General features: G+C 43.7%; 2 protein-coding genes and 1 long non-coding RNA gene across 4 annotated transcripts; 2 read left to right on the top strand and 1 right to left on the bottom strand.

Moving 5' to 3' along the window:
• The first annotated feature begins 650 nt into the window (after positions 1-650).
• On the top strand, positions 651-11658 carry LOC120031746 (mitogen-activated protein kinase 11-like). The gene is made up of 12 exons (XM_038977537.1): positions 651-887; positions 6938-7067; positions 7177-7235; positions 7439-7550; positions 8075-8104; positions 8562-8609; positions 8726-8840; positions 9062-9133; positions 9599-9678; positions 9927-10005; positions 10204-10377; positions 10577-11658. Exons 1-12 carry the CDS (start codon positions 775-777, stop codon positions 10648-10650), a joined length of 1086 nt encoding a protein of 361 aa, XP_038833465.1. The 5' UTR covers positions 651-774; the 3' UTR covers positions 10651-11658.
• Positions 2154-14199, bottom strand: LOC120031748. The gene is made up of 3 exons (XR_005473761.1): positions 13860-14199; positions 12024-12111; positions 2154-2309 (listed from the first exon to the last, which is right to left on the bottom strand). It is a non-coding gene; the product is annotated as an uncharacterized LOC120031748 (long non-coding RNA).
• On the top strand, positions 13932-21359 carry LOC120031745 (mitogen-activated protein kinase 12-like). Of its 2 annotated transcripts, XM_038977535.1 has the most exons (12): positions 13936-14249; positions 14957-15086; positions 16493-16551; positions 16650-16761; positions 17002-17031; positions 17204-17251; positions 19157-19271; positions 19550-19621; positions 19840-19919; positions 20045-20123; positions 20298-20471; positions 21131-21359. In XM_038977535.1, exons 1-12 carry the CDS (start codon positions 14131-14133, stop codon positions 21205-21207), a joined length of 1095 nt encoding a protein of 364 aa, XP_038833463.1. In that variant the 5' UTR covers positions 13936-14130; the 3' UTR covers positions 21208-21359. The 2 variants fall into 2 exon arrangements, with proteins under 2 accessions (XP_038833464.1, XP_038833463.1); XM_038977536.1 differs by lacking the exon at positions 21131-21359 and having other exon boundaries at positions 13932-14249; positions 20241-20358.
• Positions 21360-21897: the final 538 nt, after the last annotated feature.

The raw sequence follows: 21897 nt of genomic DNA, 5'->3' as shown, positions 1-21897 counted from the left end.
CATGGCTGTGACTGTTATTAACTGTACTAATTTGTTTGTTTAAAAATAGAGTAGATAAAAGTAAAGAAAATATTATTGAAATGAAAATGTAGTATTTCACTTTTGTGTGATCACTGTAGCCTATTGTAGGAGAGACAGCTACATAGTTATAATGACAATATTGGTATTTTGTTATGATGTATGCATTTCATGCGATAACTGTGACTTCTGTGAAATTGACACGTCTGCACTGATGGGCCATATTGATGCAACAAGGTGCCATAAACTCAAATCAATTGAACCATTGAGCTTGGCAAAAACATGCATTTTGGAGACATAATCCCATTTATTTAAAAAAATATATATATACATATACATAGACTATGGGTAACAATATTATTTGCAGTAGCCTATCCTAATAGATTAATGATATGAATCACTCCCCTATCTCATCCGCCCTTCCACTTAGCACCCCCCATGTCTGAGACATCGTGCTCAGAATCTATTACCAGCTCGATCTCTCTACTTACAATACCCCCTTCTCAGAAATATCGAGAGAGAGAGAAATATAGATACTTTTGTTTATTTTCTACTTCACTTGCTTTGGCAATTTTTAAATATGTTTCCCATGCCAATAAAGCCCTTGAATTGAGAGAGAGAGAGAGAGAGAGAGAGAGAAAGAGGGAGAGAGAGCCAGCAGCTCCCCTCTGTGCACGCAGTCGGAGACAGTTACCACGGATTGTGCAGACAGAGCAATCAGTCCAGTACTGAGAGCTCGTTTTATTTACGGTAAAAATGTCGGCCAGACCAGGCTACTATCGGCAGGAGCTGAACAAGACTGTATGGGAGGTTCCCGAGCGGTACCAGAACCTGACTCCCGTGGGCTCGGGGGCCTACGGTTCGGTATGGTGAGTAGGCTATATGAAAGAGGGAGGGGCGAGGCTGCAAAGAGGTCCAGAAACACAATACAATGCAGAGGAAAACATAATTTAGTCTTATGATTTGTATTATGAATATGCATTATTGGATCATATTGGAATTACCAGTCTTGTTATTATTGAGGTTATTGAGTTATTAGGCTGATTTAATATAATTAATGTTAATGTAGGCCAGTTAGTTGTTATGCACGAGAAAGTCATCAATGTTATTTTCATGTTTGTTCAATGTGGATTCACTAGACTACTCTATTTGTATCAATATGATGCTGTCATAAAGGCTTCGTTTTCCATTTGATTGATTTATCTGTCGTTGACACCATTCCCAAATACTGGGCGTCATCACTCCAACCGCAGACTGTCTGCAGTTGTTGCCTCTCGGTGCGGAGGCTTTAAACACCTGAAGCTTCGCATGTACAGTAGCTGATTCAGTCTGCCCCATACGATTCCCATACCGAAAGAGGAAACAATTAGGAGTTATCGGCGCATCGCACCTGCAACCACGCGCTACGGGAGATCCTCTGAATCGTGACAGTTCCCAATAGGATACATTAGTTCCATAAGGCTTTTGTGGCTACTAATAACAGGGACGGCACTTCGGGGGGATCTGCACTGAACAACTGAAGGATGCATGACACATCTGTAAAGCCATGGGCATGTGTAGGGGCCACCTCAGTGTTTCTGACTGCAGATATCTTGAATTGTTTCGTTTTTTTCAGACATTTGTGCTGTTATGGACTTTTATCTTTGATATGCGTATGTTCACTTCAGACAGTGAAGAGGGACCTAGGGAATACATCTCAACATTGTATTCATGACTACCAGTCTGTTGACCGAATAACAGACTTCAATTTCACAACGTGATCTCCTCCCCATACAGTAAATACTCTCTCTCTCTCACGCACACAAACACACACCGCTGTCTAGCCCAACGAGGTGGTTCTTATAGTCTACATTTCCACATGAACAAGTTCCTTTTTCTCACACGTGGGTTGGGCAATATTTCCTTGTTTTAATTTTGTATCACTCTTTGTCTGTTGCGGGAGAAGAGACACCGTTGCCATGGCGAGGTGTCATGGTGATGTGTGCACCTCGGCTTGAGTGTCATACACGCAATCCATATTGCATATCCATATTGGGAAGGGAAATTAAGTGGGAAGGGAAATTAAGTGCTTGGCGGTTTCAATGTCTGCTTTTACTATAAAAGCACTGGTAGATAGATTAGATGTACATTGTGGGCACAGCTCTCTTTGTTGTTTATTTGCTGGTAAAACAGCCAACCATGGCGTGTCAATCCAATGGGTTTGCAGCTCCTAGAACAGAGGGAAGTGAGGATGTGATCTTCTGAGGATCAGCCCAGGAGGACAGACAACAGACATCTGTGATGCAGCAGACCTGGAAGAGAAGGGAGGCACAGAAACTACATGTTAGCTCAAGCAATATCTAAGCCTTTATTGGTCAATTCGATTTAATGGAAGTTTAGCGTAGCTGATTGATGGGAAGAACTGCAGTGATTTACTACTCCGCTGTGTAATCATGGTGAAGTCGGCACAGTTATGTCTGTTTGATTTGATGAAGACCTTGGAAGCTGAGTAGGTAGACATGATAGCATAGCAACAATTCAAACAAAGACCATCCCTGTGTCTGCTTCTTTTGACTAATACAATTCTCTACAGTTAAAAACAAAACTCTTTATTTATGTGGATTCACAAACCCATCTAATACACCTTCAACCAAGATGCAGAGCAATGCAGTCATGTGATCTGCTACACCTACAAAATGGCACCACTGCTCATAGTACCAGTCTAGCCAGCAAGGACACTCACATTCTTGCACACAATCTCCCTCTCTCTTTCTCTCTCTCTCTGAGCCCTGCATTGTTCAGGCTGTGCTCCAGTCATTGTCACCGTCTTCTCCATGGCAGAGCTGATTGATTAGCAGAGGGGTGGGGGTTTGGGAGTCGGGAAGGTATTTTATAGGGGGTTGGGACGGGGAGAGCCTTGGGGGTCCAGGGACATTACTTCGGAGGATACAGAGGAAAATTGGAGTCATTATATTAATCGTTGGTGCTCCTCAATCTCCCTGCAAAGCTTCCTGAGATTGTTTGCCTGTCAAGGATCTGATCAGAAAGGCCCATACAAAATGAAATATTTGTCACATGTGCCTAATACAACAGATGTAGACTTTACCGTGAAATGCTTACTTACGAGCCCTTTCCCAACAATGCAGAGTTAAAAAGTAAGAAAAATATATACAAGGAGCACCGGTATGGAGTCAATGTGCAGGGGTACGAGGTAGTTGAGGTAATACAGTATGTACATGTAGGTAGGGGTAAAGGTGACTAGGCAATCAGGATAGGTGATAAACAAAGTAGCAGCAGTGTATGTGATGAGTGTGAAAGTATGTCTATCTGTGAGTGTATGTGTTTGTTTTGTGTGTGTGAGCTTACGCAGTGTGTATGTGTGTAGGAGTGTCAGTGTAGTATGTGTGAGTGTGTGGGTAGAGTCCAGTGAGTGTGCATAAAGCCAGTGCAACAGAGTCAGTGCAAATAAAAAAGGGGTCAATTGAAATAGCAGTGGTGGAAAAAAAGTACCCAATTGTCATACTTTGATTAAAAGTAAAGTAAAAGTGAAAGTCATCCCTTAAAATACTACTTGAGTAAAAGTCTAAATGTATTTGGTTTTAAATATACTTAAGTATCAAAAGTAAAATTCATTATATTAAGCAAACCAGACGACACAAAATTAAAAATTTACGGCTAGCCAGAGTCACACTCCAACAGACATAATTTACAAACAAAGCATTTGTGTTTAGTAGGAATGACCTACTATGAGAGGTTCTCTTGATACGTGTGTGAATTGGACCATTTTCTGTCCTGCTTAGCATTCAAAATGTAATGAGTACTTTCGGGTGTCAGGGAAAATGTATGTAGTAAAGTAAAAGTTGTCAAATATAAACAGTAAATTAAATGCTGAAAGATCCAGCCACGTTTCATCTTCAATGCCCTTGCTGATGGTAGGCTTTGTTACTTTGGTCCCAGCTCTCTGCAGGTCATTCACTAGGTCCCCCCGTGTGGTTCTGGGATTTTTGCTCACCGTTCTTGTGATCATTTTGACCCCACGGGGTGAGATCTTGCGTGGAGCCCCAGATCGAGGGAGATTATCAGTGGTCTTGTATGTCTTCCATTTCCTAATAATTGTTCCCACAGTTGATTTCTTCAAACCAAGCTGCTTACCTATTGCAGATTCAGTCTTCCCAGCCTGGTGCAGGTCTACAATTTTGTTTCTGGTGTCCTTTGACAGCTCTTTGGTCTTGGCCATAGTGGAGTTTGGAGTGTGACTGTTTGAGGTTGTGGACAGGTGTCTTTTATACTGATAACAAGTTCAAACAGGTGCCATTAATACAGGTAACGAGTGGAGGGCAGAGGAGCCTCTTAAAGAAGAAGTTACAGGTCTGTGAGAGCCAGAAATCTTGCTTGTTTGTAGGTGACCAAATACTTATTTTCCACCATAATTTGCAAATACATTCATTAAAAATCCTACAATATGATTTTCTGGATTTTTTTTTCTCATTTTGTCTGTCATAGTTGAAGTGTACCTATGATGAAAATTACAGGCCTCTCTCATCTTTTTAAGTGGGAGAACTTGCACAATTGGTGGCTGACTAAATACTTTTTTGCCCCACTGTAAGTAGTACTTCAAAGTATTTTACACCCCTGGCAAATAGTCAGTGTAGCCATTTGATTAACTGTTCAGCAATCTTATGGCTTGGGGGTAGAAGCTGTTCAGGAGCTTTTTGGTCTTAGAATTTGGTGCTCCGGTACCGCTTGCCCTGTGGTAGCAGAGAGAACAGTCTATAACTTGGGTGGCAGGAGTCTTTGACAATTTTTAGGGCCTTCCTCCTACACCGCCTGGTATAGAAGTTCTGGATGGCAGGGAGCTTGGCCCCAGTGATGTACTGGGCCATACGCACTACTCTCTGTAGCGCCTTACGGTCGGATGCCAAGCAGCTGCCATACCAAGCGGTGATGCAGCCAGCCAAGCTGCTCTCAATGGTGTCGCCACCAGACAGAGGTATTATCGTACATGCACTAAAGCAGACTCATATCACACATTCACTGTATACCATGCAGAACATCACATAGACACATGTATTAGTTTTCCATCATTACACCAGCAGACATCAAAACTCATATCTGAATGAAAATGCACATTTAAAATACATTGGAATGTCTGAGATTTTCACAAACGTGGTTGCTACTTCAAATAGAATTTATTCCAATAACTGGAAAGCTTTTCATAGACTGCAAAACACCAGTCACACATAATGACAATAGTTGTCATTCTTGAGACATCGTACTGGCACTTCCCTTCGCTTTCCCAAGTCGTATCATTTCTCATTTCCCACTCAGCATGCAGACTGTAAACCCCTAATTCAATTTCAATGGTTACTTTTCCTTCCATCGGTCTCCTGAAAGGAAGTTGGAACGTCTTGGCCAGTAATATAACTCTAATTCGTTCTGACTGATGGGTTTAGAACTTGTCCATGATACTGAACATATTCTTCACAATGGAACTGGGAAACTCTTTGTTGGTGTAACGTTATGTAACAGTAATATAGCGTTGTGCAAATGTTTGCGCATGCATCATGAATGCTTCATGTAGTCAAAAGAACTCAATTCCATGTGCCCATTTCAACTGTTGCAGCAACACTATGCAAATCATGGCTACTGTGAGTGTGTGGTATTTGTAGGGGCTTGGCTGCTTAAAGAGCTATTATCATGTCGCTTCGGTGCCATTTAGCCGACGCTGTTGTGCAGAGTTTGTTTACAACGTGAGAGGACAAGCTCTAGGATGAAAGCACACATGAAATAGAATCTCAAGTACATGGAACTGTCTATCAGTGTTAACATGCAAGCCGCTGTGGGGAGCAAGATGCTGGAGAATAAAAGCAAGCATCCTTCATTTTTAATTCTAGGTGCAAACAAGATGCTCTGGCAGATGCTTTAATGTATGCCCCACTATTTCCTTTGAATGATTGCATATGCTTAAGTCTAAAGTCAATATAGATAGCTAGATGAAGAGAGAGAGAGTGAGATAGAGAGAAAGCCAAATTACTTTGCATCAGATATTGCGCTGCATTACTGTAACGGCTGATAAAACGTTCTGAGATGGAAGACAGTCAGTTGCAGAAATCGATGCATAGCCTGCCTGTGGAGTTGTGGGCAGTGAGGTGGACAGCCATGTATGGAAGATGAGATGGCAGAGGACTTGTGTGTGTGTGTGTGTGTGTGTGTGTGTGTGTGTGTGTGTGTGTGTGTGTGTGTGTGTGTGTGTGTGTGTGTGTGTGTGTGTGCACTTGGCCTTGTCTGAAGGCGATGCCTTCAGATATGTGCATGGCCTTGTGTTGTACACATGGCAGGCCGCAGGTAACATCGTAGTAATGGTGTAGTGCTCCTCGCAGGCTGGTTAAAGGGGTTAAAGGTCAGGTTGATAATGACAGTGATTTACATGGTTGTTTTAACTTCTCGTGCCGTTGTGGCTCTGTGCTGCCTCTCCTTCCTCTTTTCTTCACACTTCCTCTTATCTCCTTTACTGCTTCTTCTTTCCTTCTGTCCAGTTTCTTTCGATTTCTCAAACACTTTTATTTCCTGTCTGGTACTTCCTGTCCCCTCCCTCATCTCTTGCTCTCCCTCAATCTCTCTCTGACCTTCTCTACTCCTTCTACAGTACACTCCTTTGTCTCTTCATTCCTCTATAATGTTATTGCCTAGTCTCTTTTTCATTTCCCATAACACTCCTTCTCTCTGTGCAACATCAGAATTGAGTAAGATGTTGCACCAAATACTGCCTAAGTATAAATAACACTGTCAACAACGGAGACGGCAGCGCAGCACCAGTACACTACTCAGACATACATTTGCACTTAAAAGGAAACAATAATGAATCTAATAATGTAATGATCAACATGTTTAAAAGCAATGCATTTCATTGTGTAATCTGCTGTCGCTCACCCCCCCACAGCTCAGCATATGACGTGCGGCTACGACAGAAGGTGGCGGTGAAGAAGCTGTCTCGGCCTTTCCAGTCCCTTATCCACAGTAGGCGCTCGTACCGCGAGCTCCGGCTACTCAAGCACATGAAACATGAGAACGTGAGTAAGGAGTGGTTGAAGACCTCCGGTGTTGACTAGTTGACCTAAATTGCCTTGATAATGCACAATAGAGTTGTAACTCTTTGGCATCAACCTTCTCCCTGAACAGGTGATAGGACTACTGGATGTATTCTCCCCTGCTGCATCGCTAGAGGACTTCCATGAAGTGTGAGTGGCTACTGAACGAGCACTAGGATGTCCAACATACCCCATACAGTGATTATACTGTCATGATTATTCTGATGATGACATATTGCATTTAAATAGAGCTTTTAACCAGGATTCAAGGCATGTACTCTCTAACTGAATTGGAACATCACCACGCACTGTTCAAAAAGTCCCCTCCTGCTCCCTCCTCCTCCTCTTTCCAGCTACCTGGTAACCAACTTGATGGGGGCAGACCTGAACAACATAGTCAAATTCCAGCGTCTCTCTGATGAGCATGTGCAGTTTCTTATTTACCAGCTGCTCAGAGGCCTCAAGGTAGTTAACCCCCCAATGTATCATGTTTAGACATGTTTTTTTTTACATACTATCCCATACACTGACAGTACAAAGCAACCTTCCCTGATAATAATTGTTTTAACTCAAAGGCAACTGTTAAGTATTTCAATGTGCCACAATTGAACCTCAAACACCATGATGATCCTTTTTATACTATAAAACAACTGGCTATAATTTACTAGAATATCCCTTAACATCCTCTGAAATGGTATATATACTGTACCTTCACATTTGATTATAAACTCGGATATACTGCTAAGTTTGAAAGCTACATTATGCCTGGCTCACTAGGCAACACAGTTAACAGGGGACTGACCAGCCAGCCAAGTAACTAGCAAACCTAGTTACCAAGGAATTAACAAAAAATGTAGACCCTTTTAGACAGGGGACAATGTTAGAATACACTGTTGACCTCTCTCTCTCTCTCTCCTTTCTTTCCTCTCTCCCCCCACTCCTCCCCCCCACCCCGCTGCCATGTCCCTTTTCCGTCTCTCCCTGAACAGTACATCCATTCAGCAGGACTGATCCACAGAGTGAGTGGTGGCTTTCCTCTTCTCTACTTGCCCACTCTTTTCATTTTTCCTGATCCCCTCTTTTCATAAAGGCAGTCTCCTGGATAGCAATTGCCTCTCCTGAGTGCTTTGTTGGCTTTAAAAGGCAATTCTGTATTTAGAATGTACCGGTATGTGTGTAAGTAGATCATATCATATTGTGTGAGTGTGTTAGAGAGAGATTGTGTGTTGAGAGCTTCTTGTTGCATGTGCTTGTAGGCCTTACACCCAGCTTGTAAAACCCAGTATACGTTTCAACCTGTCTGTCTATCTGTCTGCCCTATCCATACATCACTTTGTCTGTCTGTCTGTCTGGCTGGCTGCCTGCCTGCCTGCTTTTCGGTCTGTCTGTGTACATGGCTTTCTCCCTTTCTTTCCCCCTGTCCTTCAGACAGTCTTTGTGTTGACCGGTCTGTCTTTTCATGTGTCTGTCTCACAGGACCTGAAACCAAGTAACGTGGCAGTGAACGAGGACTGCGAGCTGAGGGTAAGACCAGTGACCCAGCCACCCAACTCCTCAACACCTCAGACAATCACAACATAACCTCTCCCCCACTCGGTAATGGCTATCACCATGACAACCTGTGTCTCTCTCTCCCCCAGATCCTTGACTTTGGATTGGCCAGACAGACGGATGATGAGATGACTGGGTACGTGGCGACTCGCTGGTATCGAGCGCCAGAGATCATGCTTAACTGGATGCACTACAATCAGACAGGTACAGATCCACACTCACACAACCCAAAAATGATCATAAAACCAAGATTCTCATTTCACACCACATATTACCAGACACCTTCTAATATAACAACCAAACACATACTCTATCATCATGCAGTTCTATCCAGAAAGAAAAATTTGCTAGCAATATCTGTGCCGTTATGGCTAATCGTAAAATCCTGTTGTTATGACGACTGAATGTTAATGCCTCTGTTACAGTGGATATCTGGTCAGTGGGATGCATCATGGGAGAGCTGCTGAAGGGGAAGGTCCTGTTTCCAGGCAACGACTGTATCCTTCACTAACACGGACATGGCTTGAGACTGAGTGCACTACACTCCACAACCACTCTCCAGCGCTGTTACCACCAATACTGCTCTATGGACACACATCAGCTCCTCCCAGATTTGCATCACAATCCCATCTAGAGATATAGCCTTTCTGTCTGAAGGGGAGGTGTATTGAGAGTGACTGAAAGGAAAGGAAGTTCACAATGGACTGAATTGTATTGGCTGTCACTGTACAGAGTCTAAAGACTGAAACAAATAGGAATGTGATTTACTGCTTTGTATGTCTGTATTGGGTCCTCAAATGTTGGAGTATGCTGTCCTGGATAAAACTAACACTAGAACACTGTTCTAGCAAAGTCAAGTATGCCTAACTTCAGTCAGTTGTTCTACCTAAAGAGTTGGTCCTGCCAACCAAATTACTTTTTCACCATCATGATGGCCCTTAATTAACCCCTCCTAATCTAAGATATCGACCAGCTGAAGAGGATTATGGAGGTGGTGGGCACCCCGACCCCTGACCTTCTACAGAAGATCTCCTCTGAACATGTGAGAAGATGGAGAAATAGAGGGAGAGATGGGAAAGTTGAATGGATCATTAGCTATAGCAATGCTTTAATGATACTGATGATCCCCTGACATCCATTGATCGGTGTAATTGATTGACTAATTTGATGATCGATTATTCAATATTTTGCTTGTAGCATGATTGATTTCTCAATTGATGGATCAATTGGCCCTGCAATGTACTGTACACATTGTCACGTGTGTCGTTGTACATTGCTTCCCATTCACAGGCTCAGAAATATATCCAGTCTCTACCCTTCATGCCCCAGCAGGACTTAGAGAAGATATTCAGAGGAGCCAACCCAATTGGTGAGACTGAGTCATACCCGATAACTGAATTTTCTGGAGGCAAATTTTAACCCAAGGCTATAGTCACCCAAGGCTATGGATTACATAAGGCAGCTTTGTTAGTATTTTTCCCTTTGTGCCTGCATCTTAATCTCGGTCTCCATCTTTCTCTCTGCATTTCCATTCTTCTCTCTCCCTCCCTCTCCCTCTCTCCCTCAGCTGTGGATCTACTGAAGCGCATGCTGGTTCTGGACTGTGATGGGCGTATCTCTGCCAGTGAGGCTCTCTCCCACCCTTATTTCTCCCAGTACCACGACCCGGATGACGAACCAGAGGCCCTGCCCTACGACCAGACGCTGGAGAGCAAGGACCGCACGCTAGAGGAGTGGAAAGGTGAGAGAGCTAGAGAGAGAGAGATGGAGGGTGGCTGGAGTGGAGAAGGTTAAGAGGGATTCTCTTTTTTAAAGATTCAACAGTTATTTTCTGCTATGTTCTTGACCAGAACTAAACGTTCTCTCTTCCTCCTCACCTTTTGTTCATCCCTCTTTCTTCACCTCATCTTCTTTCTCTCTCTCTCCATCCCCCTATACAGAGCTGGTGTTCGAGGAGATGAATGGAATCAAAGCGCCTGTCAGCGAGACGAGTAGTCTACAGGTGGAACAGTGAAAGACAAACCCTGCCTCCTTCTGCTCGGTCTGTCCCGTCAGCTGAGGAAGGACCGCCGTCTTGTCTCCGTCTGTCTGCCGGCGTTGGGGAGGCGGGAGGATCCGAGAGAAAGAGAGACCGCGGGCCAAGCAGAAACAATGCTGTGTCCCCTAGAGGCATGACACCCCTCCCCTTGCTCACTGTGACTGGCTATTTGACTGCCTGTCAGGAGTTTTGTAAAAGGGGAGCAGGGAGAGGGGAGGTCTGGTTGAACTGAAAGTGATAAGAATACGCACATTATGATGATTACAGGGAGCATGTTTTGATAGGTATATGTTTACAGTCTGTTGAAGAGAGGTAGGAGAGAGAGACAGAGACAGAGAGAGAAAGTAGCACTAGGGTTTTCAAACCTACCTAAGGGTCCAACTGGTAAATGGTCATTGGCTATGGGCTACTGTAAATCTTTCGTCATGAAGACATTTTATAAGCAGTCATAACGGATGTCAGTTTAAGTCTGCTTATAACACCTGTTATGTCATGGTAATGACAGTTTTATGACAGAGGGTTCTAGTGAATTGTTGTGAAGAATTTTCCACACATTTTATCATATTTCTATTTTAGTTGTAGCAAATATCTGTTATTTCACAGAAACTTACATAAGATGGTTCCTCCCTTGAAATAGACCAATGAATGCCCTTTGTGCTGTTACTGCACAACATCCCCCAACACCCACCAATATGCCACTGAATGACCAATGACAGAGATATACTGTACATGGACAGGATTAGTGGCTGTACACCGGTGGTAGTGTTTTGTTTACGGAGACATAACTGCATTGCTGCAAATGCTATGTAGATATGTCCCAATGTACAGGTAACTGCCAACATAAAGAATACATCAACATAAAGTGTTTTAATAGGGCATTGGGCCAACACAAGCCAGAGCAGATTCAATGCACCTTGGCAAAGTTTCTGGAACTCTATTAGACGGATGCGACACCATTCTTCCATGGGAAATTCCATAATTTGGTGTTTTGTTGAAGGTGGTGGAAAACACTATCTCAGGTGCCGCTCCAGAATCTCCCATAAGTGTTCAATTGGGTTGAGATCTGGTGACTGAGACGGCCATGGCATATGGTTTACATCGTTTTCATGCACATCGAACCATTCAGTAACCATTCGTCCCCTGTCGATGGGGGCATTGTCATCCTATGGGGGCATAGCCATGGTGGCCAAAATAATGGCCTGCCCAGAATTGTTATACATGACCCTAAACATGATGGGATGTTAATTGATTAATTAACTCAGAAACCACACCTATGTGGAAGCACCTGCTTTCAATGTGCTCTTTGTATCTCTTATTAACTCAAGTGTTTCCATTATTTTGGCAGTTACCTGTATGTAGGCTATGCATTTGTTGCTGGTATCACCCATTTCAGATTCCACTTGGCTCCAGTCCAACAGGTTTTACTAGTCCCTGGCTCTGTTGAGAAACCAAAACTTATAGCTGAAGTTTACATCTGAACAGTCAGCAGATACTATTACCCACAGTGACTCCCACAGATACCATTACCCACAGTGACTCCCACAGATACCATTACCCACAGTGAATCCCACAGATACCATTACCCACAGTGACTCCCACAGATACCATTACCCACAGTGAATCCCAGATGCATTATGCAGATTCAATTGGATTTACAATAGGTCTGAATGTTGTAGTTTCAGAGGTCTAATATTCAGCAGGTTTTAAAGGGGCGTACTGAGGTGAACGAATTACAGGGGAGTAAAATAATTCAATTTTCAGTAAAAAACATGTTCTGGAACTGCAACATATACTACCCCAAGAACTACAACAACAATCATATACACAATGCCTCAATTACAGTAGAGATAATCCAAAATACTCTCTCGGTTGATGTTTGACTATTTACGGTCCTGTATGTGTCATGTACAAATGTTGGTGGATTTAAATAGAACTGCAAAAAAGATGAATGTATACAAAACTGTATGTTTAAAAAAACAAGTGTCTTTTCATTCTATGGTGGCATGAAGTTTAACTGTAAAATTTCTGCCGTATGCATTTTCAATCAATAACCGAATGTCAACTCTGTGTCATAATGCCATGACAATTGATGTCAACCAACTCAACTCTATTACAACAGTTATAACACCACTATGCAGCATGAACAAGTAAACATTTGGTTACACATATTCAGAATAAATCAAATCGATCTATTCCCTGTCTTGTTAACGTCATGAATGTGTGCATCAATCCAGTCTTGTTTTCTCCCAAAAATGATTAAGTCTGTTGTTGTATGGACAAATTCCTTTACGTTTTCAAGTATCACGCAGCAGCCTATCAGCACTATGTCAGTGGTGAGAATCTGTCATGTGCATAGCATGTTGTGGCATTATGAAAGACCACTTTACTCTAGAGTTACGGCCTACTCATTCCTCCTCCACATGGCCAAAGTTCCATCAATACTCCCAGCCCACACACAGTAGCTTTCCAGTGCTTTATGGGTTCCAAGTCTGAGTATACATGGCCTTTTCTGTGTGTGTTTGTGTGTGTGTGTCAATTTGCCTTCAAGGTCCATTCTTGTATGTTTCCAGCAAACATGCCTGCAGGCATCGAACTATGTCGTAATCTCTCAGCCACAGAACAGAGGCAGTATTATGAGAGACCATCCTTCTGATCATCATGACGACACATGTATCCTCTTCTTCCTCGTCATCAATAAAAGCTAAATTCATCACCAGTTATCTTACTGTGTGTGTGTGTGTGTGTGTGTGTGTGTGTGTGTGTGTGGCCTACATGTACATTTTTACTTCTGAGCCTGTATATAAACAGCAACAACACTATCAGCAAAGCAGAAAGGAAGGCTGACCAAGGGAGGCCAGGGAAATACTAAAATAACTTTCATCCCTATCTTCAGGCTAGGCTAGCTCTCTTCGCTATCTCATTGCAACAGACAGCATTTTGGCAACATTCCTTATAACTTGATTGTAAGACAATAAGGAGCCAGGGCGGCAGGTAGCCTAGCTGTTAAGAGTGTTGCTGGTTCGAATCCCTGAGTCGACTAGGTGAAAAATATGCCCATGTGCCCTTGAGCAAGGCTCATAACCTTAATCTGGATAAAGAGCATCTGATAAATTACTAAAATGTTAAAATTAGTCTGGACACAGACACACCCATCAATAGCACAGGGAGTGTGTTCTATTGTTTACCTTTTTCTGACAAAATCCAGAGAGGTCATGCCACCAGGCGATGGTTTGTTCACCAGTGATACCGTTGACGTTTTAGAAACGAGTGAGACCAGTCACTGATTACGGTTCTTTAGTCGTGTCACTGGAGACCACTGTCGGTCAACGGATTGCATTGCGCATTTGCCGAGTGCTAGAGAGTGTGTAGGTGGTGGTGTCTCATGCACAACAACGGCTCATTATCCCTGAATTAAGAGTTAGCTGGGGATACATTGACCCCCAAATCGATTTGGATATGTCAGTCCGCACGCGGACAGGATTTTACCGACAGGAGGTAAACAAAACGGCATGGGAGGTTCCAGAACGATACCGCGAGCTAAAGCAGGTGGGGACTGGCGCGTATGGGACAGTATGGTGAGTTTTATACGAGTTTAATCATCAAACATGGGTAGGCTACTCTTCGTAAATGTCGAATTTGGAGTTAACAATAGCCTCTGTGAAGGCAACACAAACCAAGCCACAACTAGACGTGACTTGTTCCTAAAATAAGCATCGTGTTTTTTTTGTTGTTGAACTGTTCATCTCATGCATTCTTCATGTGGTTATGTCAAAAGGAAGTTTTTGTGCAGTGGAGCGCTGGATTGTGTCCGAATTAAATCATCAACAAACATCGGTGCTATTTGATGAATAATGAAGACACAACCTTTACATTATGCGGTTTCTGTTTCATTCCTAAGCATAGCTTACACGGCAGGGACCTTTTTGGCTTTGTGAAGTCGGGAAAAGCATAACAAAGAACCCCCATTGGCCTCATTGTTTGTTGGATTTTAGTGAGCAGAAGATTTAGATTTAAGTGCATCGGCCTACATCTGTTCTGGGTCTTTGCGCAATGTTTCTTGGGATATGCCGACCAAATGTTTCTACTTGAATTCCAGAAATACCCAAGAATGTCTTTGTGAACATTTGATTATAAAACCTGATCTTTGGATGTAAATTATTTTAAAGAAATAATTAATCAAGCATTCAATAAAAAAATAAGAGTTGGGTCCTTCAGTAGGCTACCACCAATGGCCAACATTGCTAAAATGTTTTCTTCCCTGTACCTACATTTCTTGCTGCAGTTCCGCCCAGGACCACAGGACTGGGGTGAGGGTGGCCATCAAGAAGCTCCACAGACCCTTCCAGTCAAAGCTCTTCGCCAAGAGGGCCTACAGAGAGCTCCGGCTCCTCAAGCACATGAAGCACGAAAATGTGAGGGCCTTTCCTGAAATACGCACCTCATCATTTTTTCTCATAAATAGAAAAGGTGTCTGTTTCACACCACTAATTAGGCCTTGTCTAAAAATGAAATGGCGCAACTCTACAGTACTGCATTTAAAACTCACTTTTATCCATAGCTACCTGTCCCAGACCTGCTGTTTTCAACTCTCTAGAGACAGCAGGAGCGGTAGAGATACTCTTAATGATCGGCTATGAAAAGCCAACTGACATTTACTCCTGAGGTGCTGACTTGCTGCACCCTCGACAACTACTGTGATTATTATTATTTGACCATGCTGGTCATTTATGAACATTTGAACATCTTGGCCATGTTCTGTTATAATCTCCACCCGGCACAGCCAGAAGAGGACTGGCCACCCCTCATAGTCTGGTTCCTCTCTAGGTTTCTTCCTAGGTTTTGGCCTTTCTAGGGAGTTTTTCCTAGCCACCGTGCTTCTACACCTGCATTGCTTGCTGTTTGGGGTTTTAGGCTGGGTTTCTGTACAGCACTTTGAGATATCAGCTGATGTAAGAAGGGCTATATAAATACATTTGATTTGATTTGATTTGATTTATGGCCTAGGCTGCGTGCAGAGAGCAGTGATGGTTTCATTTTTGCACAGAGTGAGACAAACACAGCTGTTCCTTATGATTGGCAATTAGTCAGTAGCAGAGTAGTCAGAAAGATCACATTGGTAATATTCACATCACAACCCATAATACTAAACAGAAACACATCATATCAAGATTATAGAGCTGTTCATTTGAGGCAGGCACAGGTTCTGAGTCTTGATTTGAGAAGTTGAATCAGGCATTCAACTTGGGGCGGCAGGTAGCCTCGTGGTTAGAGCGTTGGGCCAGTAACCAAAAGGTTGCTGGATTGAATCCCCGAGCTGACAAGGTAAAAATCAGTCATTCTGCCCCTGAACAAGACAGTTAACCCACTGTTCCCCCGTAGGCTGTCATTGTAAATAAGCATTTGTTCTTAACTGACTTGCCTAGTTAAATAAAGGTTAAATTACATGTTGTAGCTCTCCTGGACCAGGGTTGGACTTGGTGACCACTGATTTCAGAGGTCTACTGGGTATACAGTGAGTAGGTAGAGTTTAATAATGGTACACAAGGAAAGGCTGAGAAGGAAGCCAATACATGTTGTGGAAAAAATGCCTCATAGCAACATCTACTTTAGTCAGTGGCTCACTCTAGAACGACAGAGACACACCCCATATCACTAGAACGACAGAGACACACCCCATATCACACATGTGTAACTTCAAGTGGGAATCATTTCCTGATGCTGTAATTGAGATACATGATGCACAAAAAAAATTCTCCAGTTAATCTATAATTGAGCTATTCTATTTATTTTCTGGTATTCTTTGATTGGTTTGGATTAGGTGATTGGACTGCTGGATGTGTTCACTTCTGAGATCTCATTGGACAGGTTTCATGACTTGTAAGTACCTCTTTGTCCAATACCCTTCCTGTTCATATATTGAATGTTTTTATTCACAATAAAGTATATATTTTTTCCTTTTCTCCTGTCATTCGCAGTTACCTGGTAATGCCATTTATGGGTACTGATCTGGGGAAACTGATGAAGATGGAGAGATTGTCACAGGAGAGGGTGCAATTCCTGGTCTATCAAATGCTGAAAGGACTCAAGGTTAGAGTTGCATACATACACATGCACTCAAAAGAACAATATATATATATATATACAATTCTAAGCAGTTTAAAATATATACCTACAAATGCTCATTTTATCCCCAACATTCAAATATGATACAAAATAAAGGCAGTTTATACAGAAGGTTTAAATGTTTCCCAGAATATACTTGAATACCACCTTCTTTTTCTAATTTTAAGGCTTTCTCTTTTCCTGGTCTTTTGTGTCTCCCCACAGTATATCCACTCTGCAGGGATCATCCACAGGGTGCGTAACCTCTGACCTTTCAACTATGTGCATTGGGGTTGGGGCCCTTGCTCTTTTTCACGCCCACTGCTATTCATGCCGTTTTCCACATCATAAGCTCTTTGTGTGTGTGCTTGCGTGTGTTTGCGTCAATCTGGCAGCATGATAATGTCATTTTTCTAAATATCAACAGGATCTCAAACCTGGAAATTTGTCTGTCAACGAAGACTGTGAGCTGAAGGTACTACATATATATATATACACTGCTCAAAAAAATAAAGGGAACACTTAAACAACACAATGTAACTCCAAGTCAATCACACTTCTGTGAAATCAAACTGTCCACTTAGGAAGCAACACTGATTGACAATAAATTTCACATGCTGTTGTGAAAATGGAATAGACAAAAGGTGGAAATTATAGGCAATTAGCAAGACACCCCCAATAAAGGAATGGTTCTGCAGGTGGTGACCACAGACCGCTTCTCAGTTCCTATGCTTCCTGGCTGATGTTTTGGTCACTTTTGAATGCTGGGGGTGCTTTCACTCTAGTGGTAGCATGAGACGGAGTCTACAACCCACACAAGTGGCTCAGGTAGTGCAGTTCATCCAGGATGGCACATCAATGCGAGCTGTGGCAAAAAGGTTTGCTGTGTCTGTCAGCGTAGTGTCCAGAGCATGGAGGCGCTACCAGGAGACAGGCCAGTACATCAGGAGACGTGGAGGAGGCCGTAGGAGGGCAACAACCCAGCAGCAGGACCGCTACCTCCGCCTTTGTGCAAGGAGGAGCACTACCAGAGCCCTGCAAAATGACCTCCAGCAGGCCACAAATGTGCATGTGTCAGCATATGGTTTCACAAGGGGTCTGAGGATCTCATCTCGGTACCTAATGGCAGTCAGGCTACCTCTGGCGAGCACATGGAGGGCTGTGCAGCCCCACAAAGAAATGCCACCCCACACCATGACTGACCCACCGCCAAACCGGTCATGCTGGAGGATGTTGCAGGCAGCAGAACGTTCTCCACGGCGTCTCCAGACTCTGTCACGTCTGTCACATGTGCTCATGTGCTCAGTGTGAACCTGCTTTCATCTGTGAAGAGCACAGGGCGCCAGTGGCGAATTTGCCAAACTTGGTGTTCTCTGGCAAATGCCAAACGTCCTGCACGGTGTTGGGCTGTAAGCACAACCCCCACCTGTGGACGTCGGGCCCTCATACCACCCTCATGGAGTCTGTTTCTGACCGTTTGAGCAGACACATGCACATTTGTGGCCTGCTGGAGGTCATTTTGCAGGGCTCTGGTAGTGCTCCTCCTTGCACAAAGGCGGAGGTAGCGGTCCTGCTGCTGGGTTGTTGCCCTCCTACGGCCTCCTCCACGTCTCCTGATGTACTGGCCTGTCTCCTGGTAGCGCCTCCATGCTCTGGACACTACGCTGACAGACACAGCAAACCTTTTTGCCACAGCTCGCATTGATGTGCCATCCTGGATGAACTGCACTACCTGAGCCACTTGTGTGGGTTGTAGACTCCGTCTCATGCTACCACTAGAGTGAAAGCACCGCCAGCATTCAAAAGTGACCAAAACATCAGCCAGGAAGCATAGGAACTGAGAAGTGGTCTGTGGTCACCACCTGTAGAACCATTCATTTATTGGGGTGTCTTGCTAATTGCCTATAATTTCCACCTTTTGTCTATTCCATTTGCACAACAGCATGTGAAATTTATTGTCAATCAGTGTTGCTTCCTAAGTGGACAGTTTGATTTCACAGAAGTGTGATTGACTTGGAGTTACATTGTGTTGTTTAAGTGTTCCCTTTATTTTTTTGAGCAGTGTATATTGCTACCAGACCTGTGATAAGCACTGTGCTCTCCCTGTTCAGTCTCGCTCTCTTTCGATTGAACTGAAATACACTTTATTGAAGTGGAGGCTGCTGAGGGGAGGACAGATCATACTAATGGCTGGAATGGAGCAAATGGAATGGCATCAAACACCTGGAAACCATGTATTTGATACCGTTGTACTATTCCACTCATGCCATTACCACGAGCCCGTCCTCCCCAATTAAGGTGCCACCAACCTCCTGTGCTTTATTGTCAATAAAGGGACAATCCAATGTAGCCAAAGCAATTCTCTCTCTGTCTGTCTCAGATTCTTGACTTCGGGCTGGCTCGGCAGACGGACACAGAGATGACGGGGTACGTCGTCACTCGCTGGTACAGAGCCCCTGAGGTAATCCTCAATTGGATGCACTATACCCAGACTGGTGAGTCTCTCTCATACACTCATTCAAGGCTGCCTTCTTTGTCCACAAGATGGCAGTACTTTCTAATGTCAAAAACTGTGTTATCACCATGATTAATCATGCTATTGTAACCAGAAAAATATCCTACAGTATGAGGTCCTATGGAGATCTATCTCTTTGTACAATTTGTGTACAATATCTCTGTAATTGAACTCACTGGTATGGTAGCAGTTTGGTAGCAATGTGCTACTGAAAGACCATTCAGTCCTATGTATGTCTTTGACCTCTTCTATCGTCAGTGGATATCTGGTCGGTGGGCTGCATCATGGCGGAGATGCTGCTGGGGAAGCCGCTGTTCAAAGGAAATGACCGTATCCTTTTTCAGTGTTTACTACTCTCTGTCTTCACCCCACACAACTATTGCAGAATAATGATCCTGCCAGGCAAATTAGCATAATTATATGTTATCAACCTGTCAAAGACTAGTTCTGTAAGCTTATTATGGCTAAGCATATATAGTATGAGCAGCATGTGAATGTGACTTCCTGTACCACATGAGCTATGACCCTTGACCCCTGGGTGAGCACAGACCTGGACCAACTGAAAGAGATCATGAAGATCACTGGTACACCCACTGCAGACTTTGTTACAAAGCTACAAAGCCAAGATGTAAGTCATGTGGGCGCTCAAAATACATTCAGATAGTACACATTCAAAGCAAACACAGCCTACTAGAGTACATAGGAATAGAATACCACATACACTCCCAGGTAAATCTGCTCCTCTTCCAACAGGCCAAAAACTACATACGGAGCCTTCCCAAAGTACCAAAGAAAGATTTGCACTTTCTTTTTTCCAAAGCTAGCTCAGATGGTGAGCAGACGTTCAATACTATGATGTGAACATGCAGTTAGTTGAATTTGACAGTCTATTACTAAAGGATCAAAAACGGTGGTTTACAAAACAGCAACTGTTTCTAACTATTGTCAGGAGTGTCCTTCTGACCATAACACAGCTAGAGACACTGTATACCTCTCTGTGTGGCAGCGGTGTGTGTGCTGGAGCGCATGCTGTTGCTGGACCCTGAGAGGCGGGTGAGTGCGTCGGAGGCGCTGGCCATGCCCTTTTTCAGCGAGTTCAGAGAACCAGAGGAGGAGACTGAGGCCCAGCCCTACGATCACTCCATGGACAACACAGACCTGCTCCTGGAGCAGTGGAAACGTGAGAGAAGGATGGAGGGAAGCTGAAGAAAGAGATGGAGAGCAGGGAGAGGGGGAGGAAGATATGGGAGAGAGAGAGAGATGCTGGGGAGGAGGGAGGGAGGGAGGGAGGGAGGGAGGGAGGGAGGGAGGGAGGGAGGGAGGGAGGGAGGGAGGGAGGGAGAGAGAGAAGGAGATACAGGCAGAGGAAAAAAGGGGGAGCGATGGAGGATGAGGTGGCTGGTAGCCTAGAGGTTAAGACCGTTGGGCAGGTAACTGAAAGGTCATTGGTTCGAATCCCCAAGCTGGCAAGGTAGAAAATTATGCAATTCTGCCCATGTGCAAGGCAACAACTGCTCCCTGGGTGCTGATGACGTGGATGTTAATTAAGGCAGCCCCCTGCCCTGCTCTGATTAAGAGGGGTTGGGTTAAATACAGAAGACGCTTTTCGGTTGAACGCATTCAGCAACTGATTAGGTATCTCTTTCCCTAGGAAAAGGGCTTAAGGAAAAACATTCCTTTGGTCATTCCACATGATAGAAGGAGAGAAAGATGACAAGGAAGAGATGAGGGAGATGGATGTGTGATAACACGTTCAGCTTGAGAGAAAGAAAGAGGAAGAAAAATCTATAGTCTACAGAGTAACTAATTAGTAATTTCTTGTGATAATATCTCCTACAGGTCACACATTCACAGAGATTCTGTCCTTCAGGCCTGCAGCAACAGAGACCAAGGACCCCAAAGAGACATCACTCTGAGAGTACACACATACCTCTCAATACCTGTCAATTATTATTATAAGGCGTTGTTGTATTGTTGTACAGATGTAATGTGAATCCAATGTACAAAATGTAGTTTATTGATTATAAATAGATTTTCTGACAAATAAACATTTTCGAAGATATTGTCAGTCTTGTGTAATTGTGGAACTACTGTAACAGCCAACCAATGAACCCCTGGGAAAGAAATTATTACTTGCTTCCCCGTAAACCATGAGAATGACTATAAACTGAGACTTTAGAGGGATTGTTCATCAATAAAAGGCCACTCTAAAATGAGCAGTTTTGTCACTTAACAATGCCACAGATGTCTCAAGCTTTGAGGGAGAGTGCAATTGGCATGCTGACTGCAGGAATGTCCACCAGAGCTGTTGCCAGAGAATTTAATGTTAATTTCTCTACCATAAGCTGCCTCCAATGTCGTTTTAGGGAATTTAGCAGTATGTCCAACCGCAGACCACATGTAAGCACGCCAGCACAGGACCTCCACATCCGGATCCTTCACCTGCCAGATAGTCTGACACCAGCCACCCGAACAGCTGATGAAACTGAGTATTTCTGTCTGTAATAAAGCCCTTTTGTTGGGAAAAACAAATTCTGCTTGGCCTGGCTCCCAAGTGGATGGGCCTACGCCCTCCCAAGCCCACCCATGGCTGAGCCCCCCGCCCA

This window comes from Salvelinus namaycush, chromosome 38, assembly GCF_016432855.1.
Source record: "Salvelinus namaycush isolate Seneca chromosome 38, SaNama_1.0, whole genome shotgun sequence".
NCBI lineage: Eukaryota > Metazoa > Chordata > Actinopteri > Salmoniformes > Salmonidae > Salvelinus > Salvelinus namaycush.
The sequence above is the reverse complement of the archived record's forward strand: the minus strand, read 5'-3'. Positions and strand labels throughout refer to the sequence as shown.

What these genes read in the sequence shown, in the direction of transcription:
- LOC120031745 (XM_038977535.1), top strand. Translation starts at nt 14,131, where the DNA reads ATGTCAGTCCGCACGCGGACAGGATTTTACCGACAGGAGGTAAACAAA. An exon ending in TTGGACAGGTTTCATGACTT is followed by an intron (nt 16,552 to 16,649) that starts GTAAGTACCTCT and finishes TGTCATTCGCAG; the next exon opens with TTACCTGGTAATGCCATTTA. An exon ending in GCTCCTGGAGCAGTGGAAAC is followed by an intron (nt 20,472 to 21,130) that starts GTGAGAGAAGGA and finishes TATCTCCTACAG; the next exon opens with GTCACACATTCACAGAGATT.
- LOC120031746 (XM_038977537.1), top strand. Translation starts at nt 775, where the DNA reads ATGTCGGCCAGACCAGGCTACTATCGGCAGGAGCTGAACAAGACTGTA. An exon ending in AGCACATGAAACATGAGAAC is followed by an intron (nt 7,068 to 7,176) that starts GTGAGTAAGGAG and finishes CTCCCTGAACAG; the next exon opens with GTGATAGGACTACTGGATGT. An exon ending in ACGAGGACTGCGAGCTGAGG is followed by an intron (nt 8,610 to 8,725) that starts GTAAGACCAGTG and finishes TCTCTCCCCCAG; the next exon opens with ATCCTTGACTTTGGATTGGC.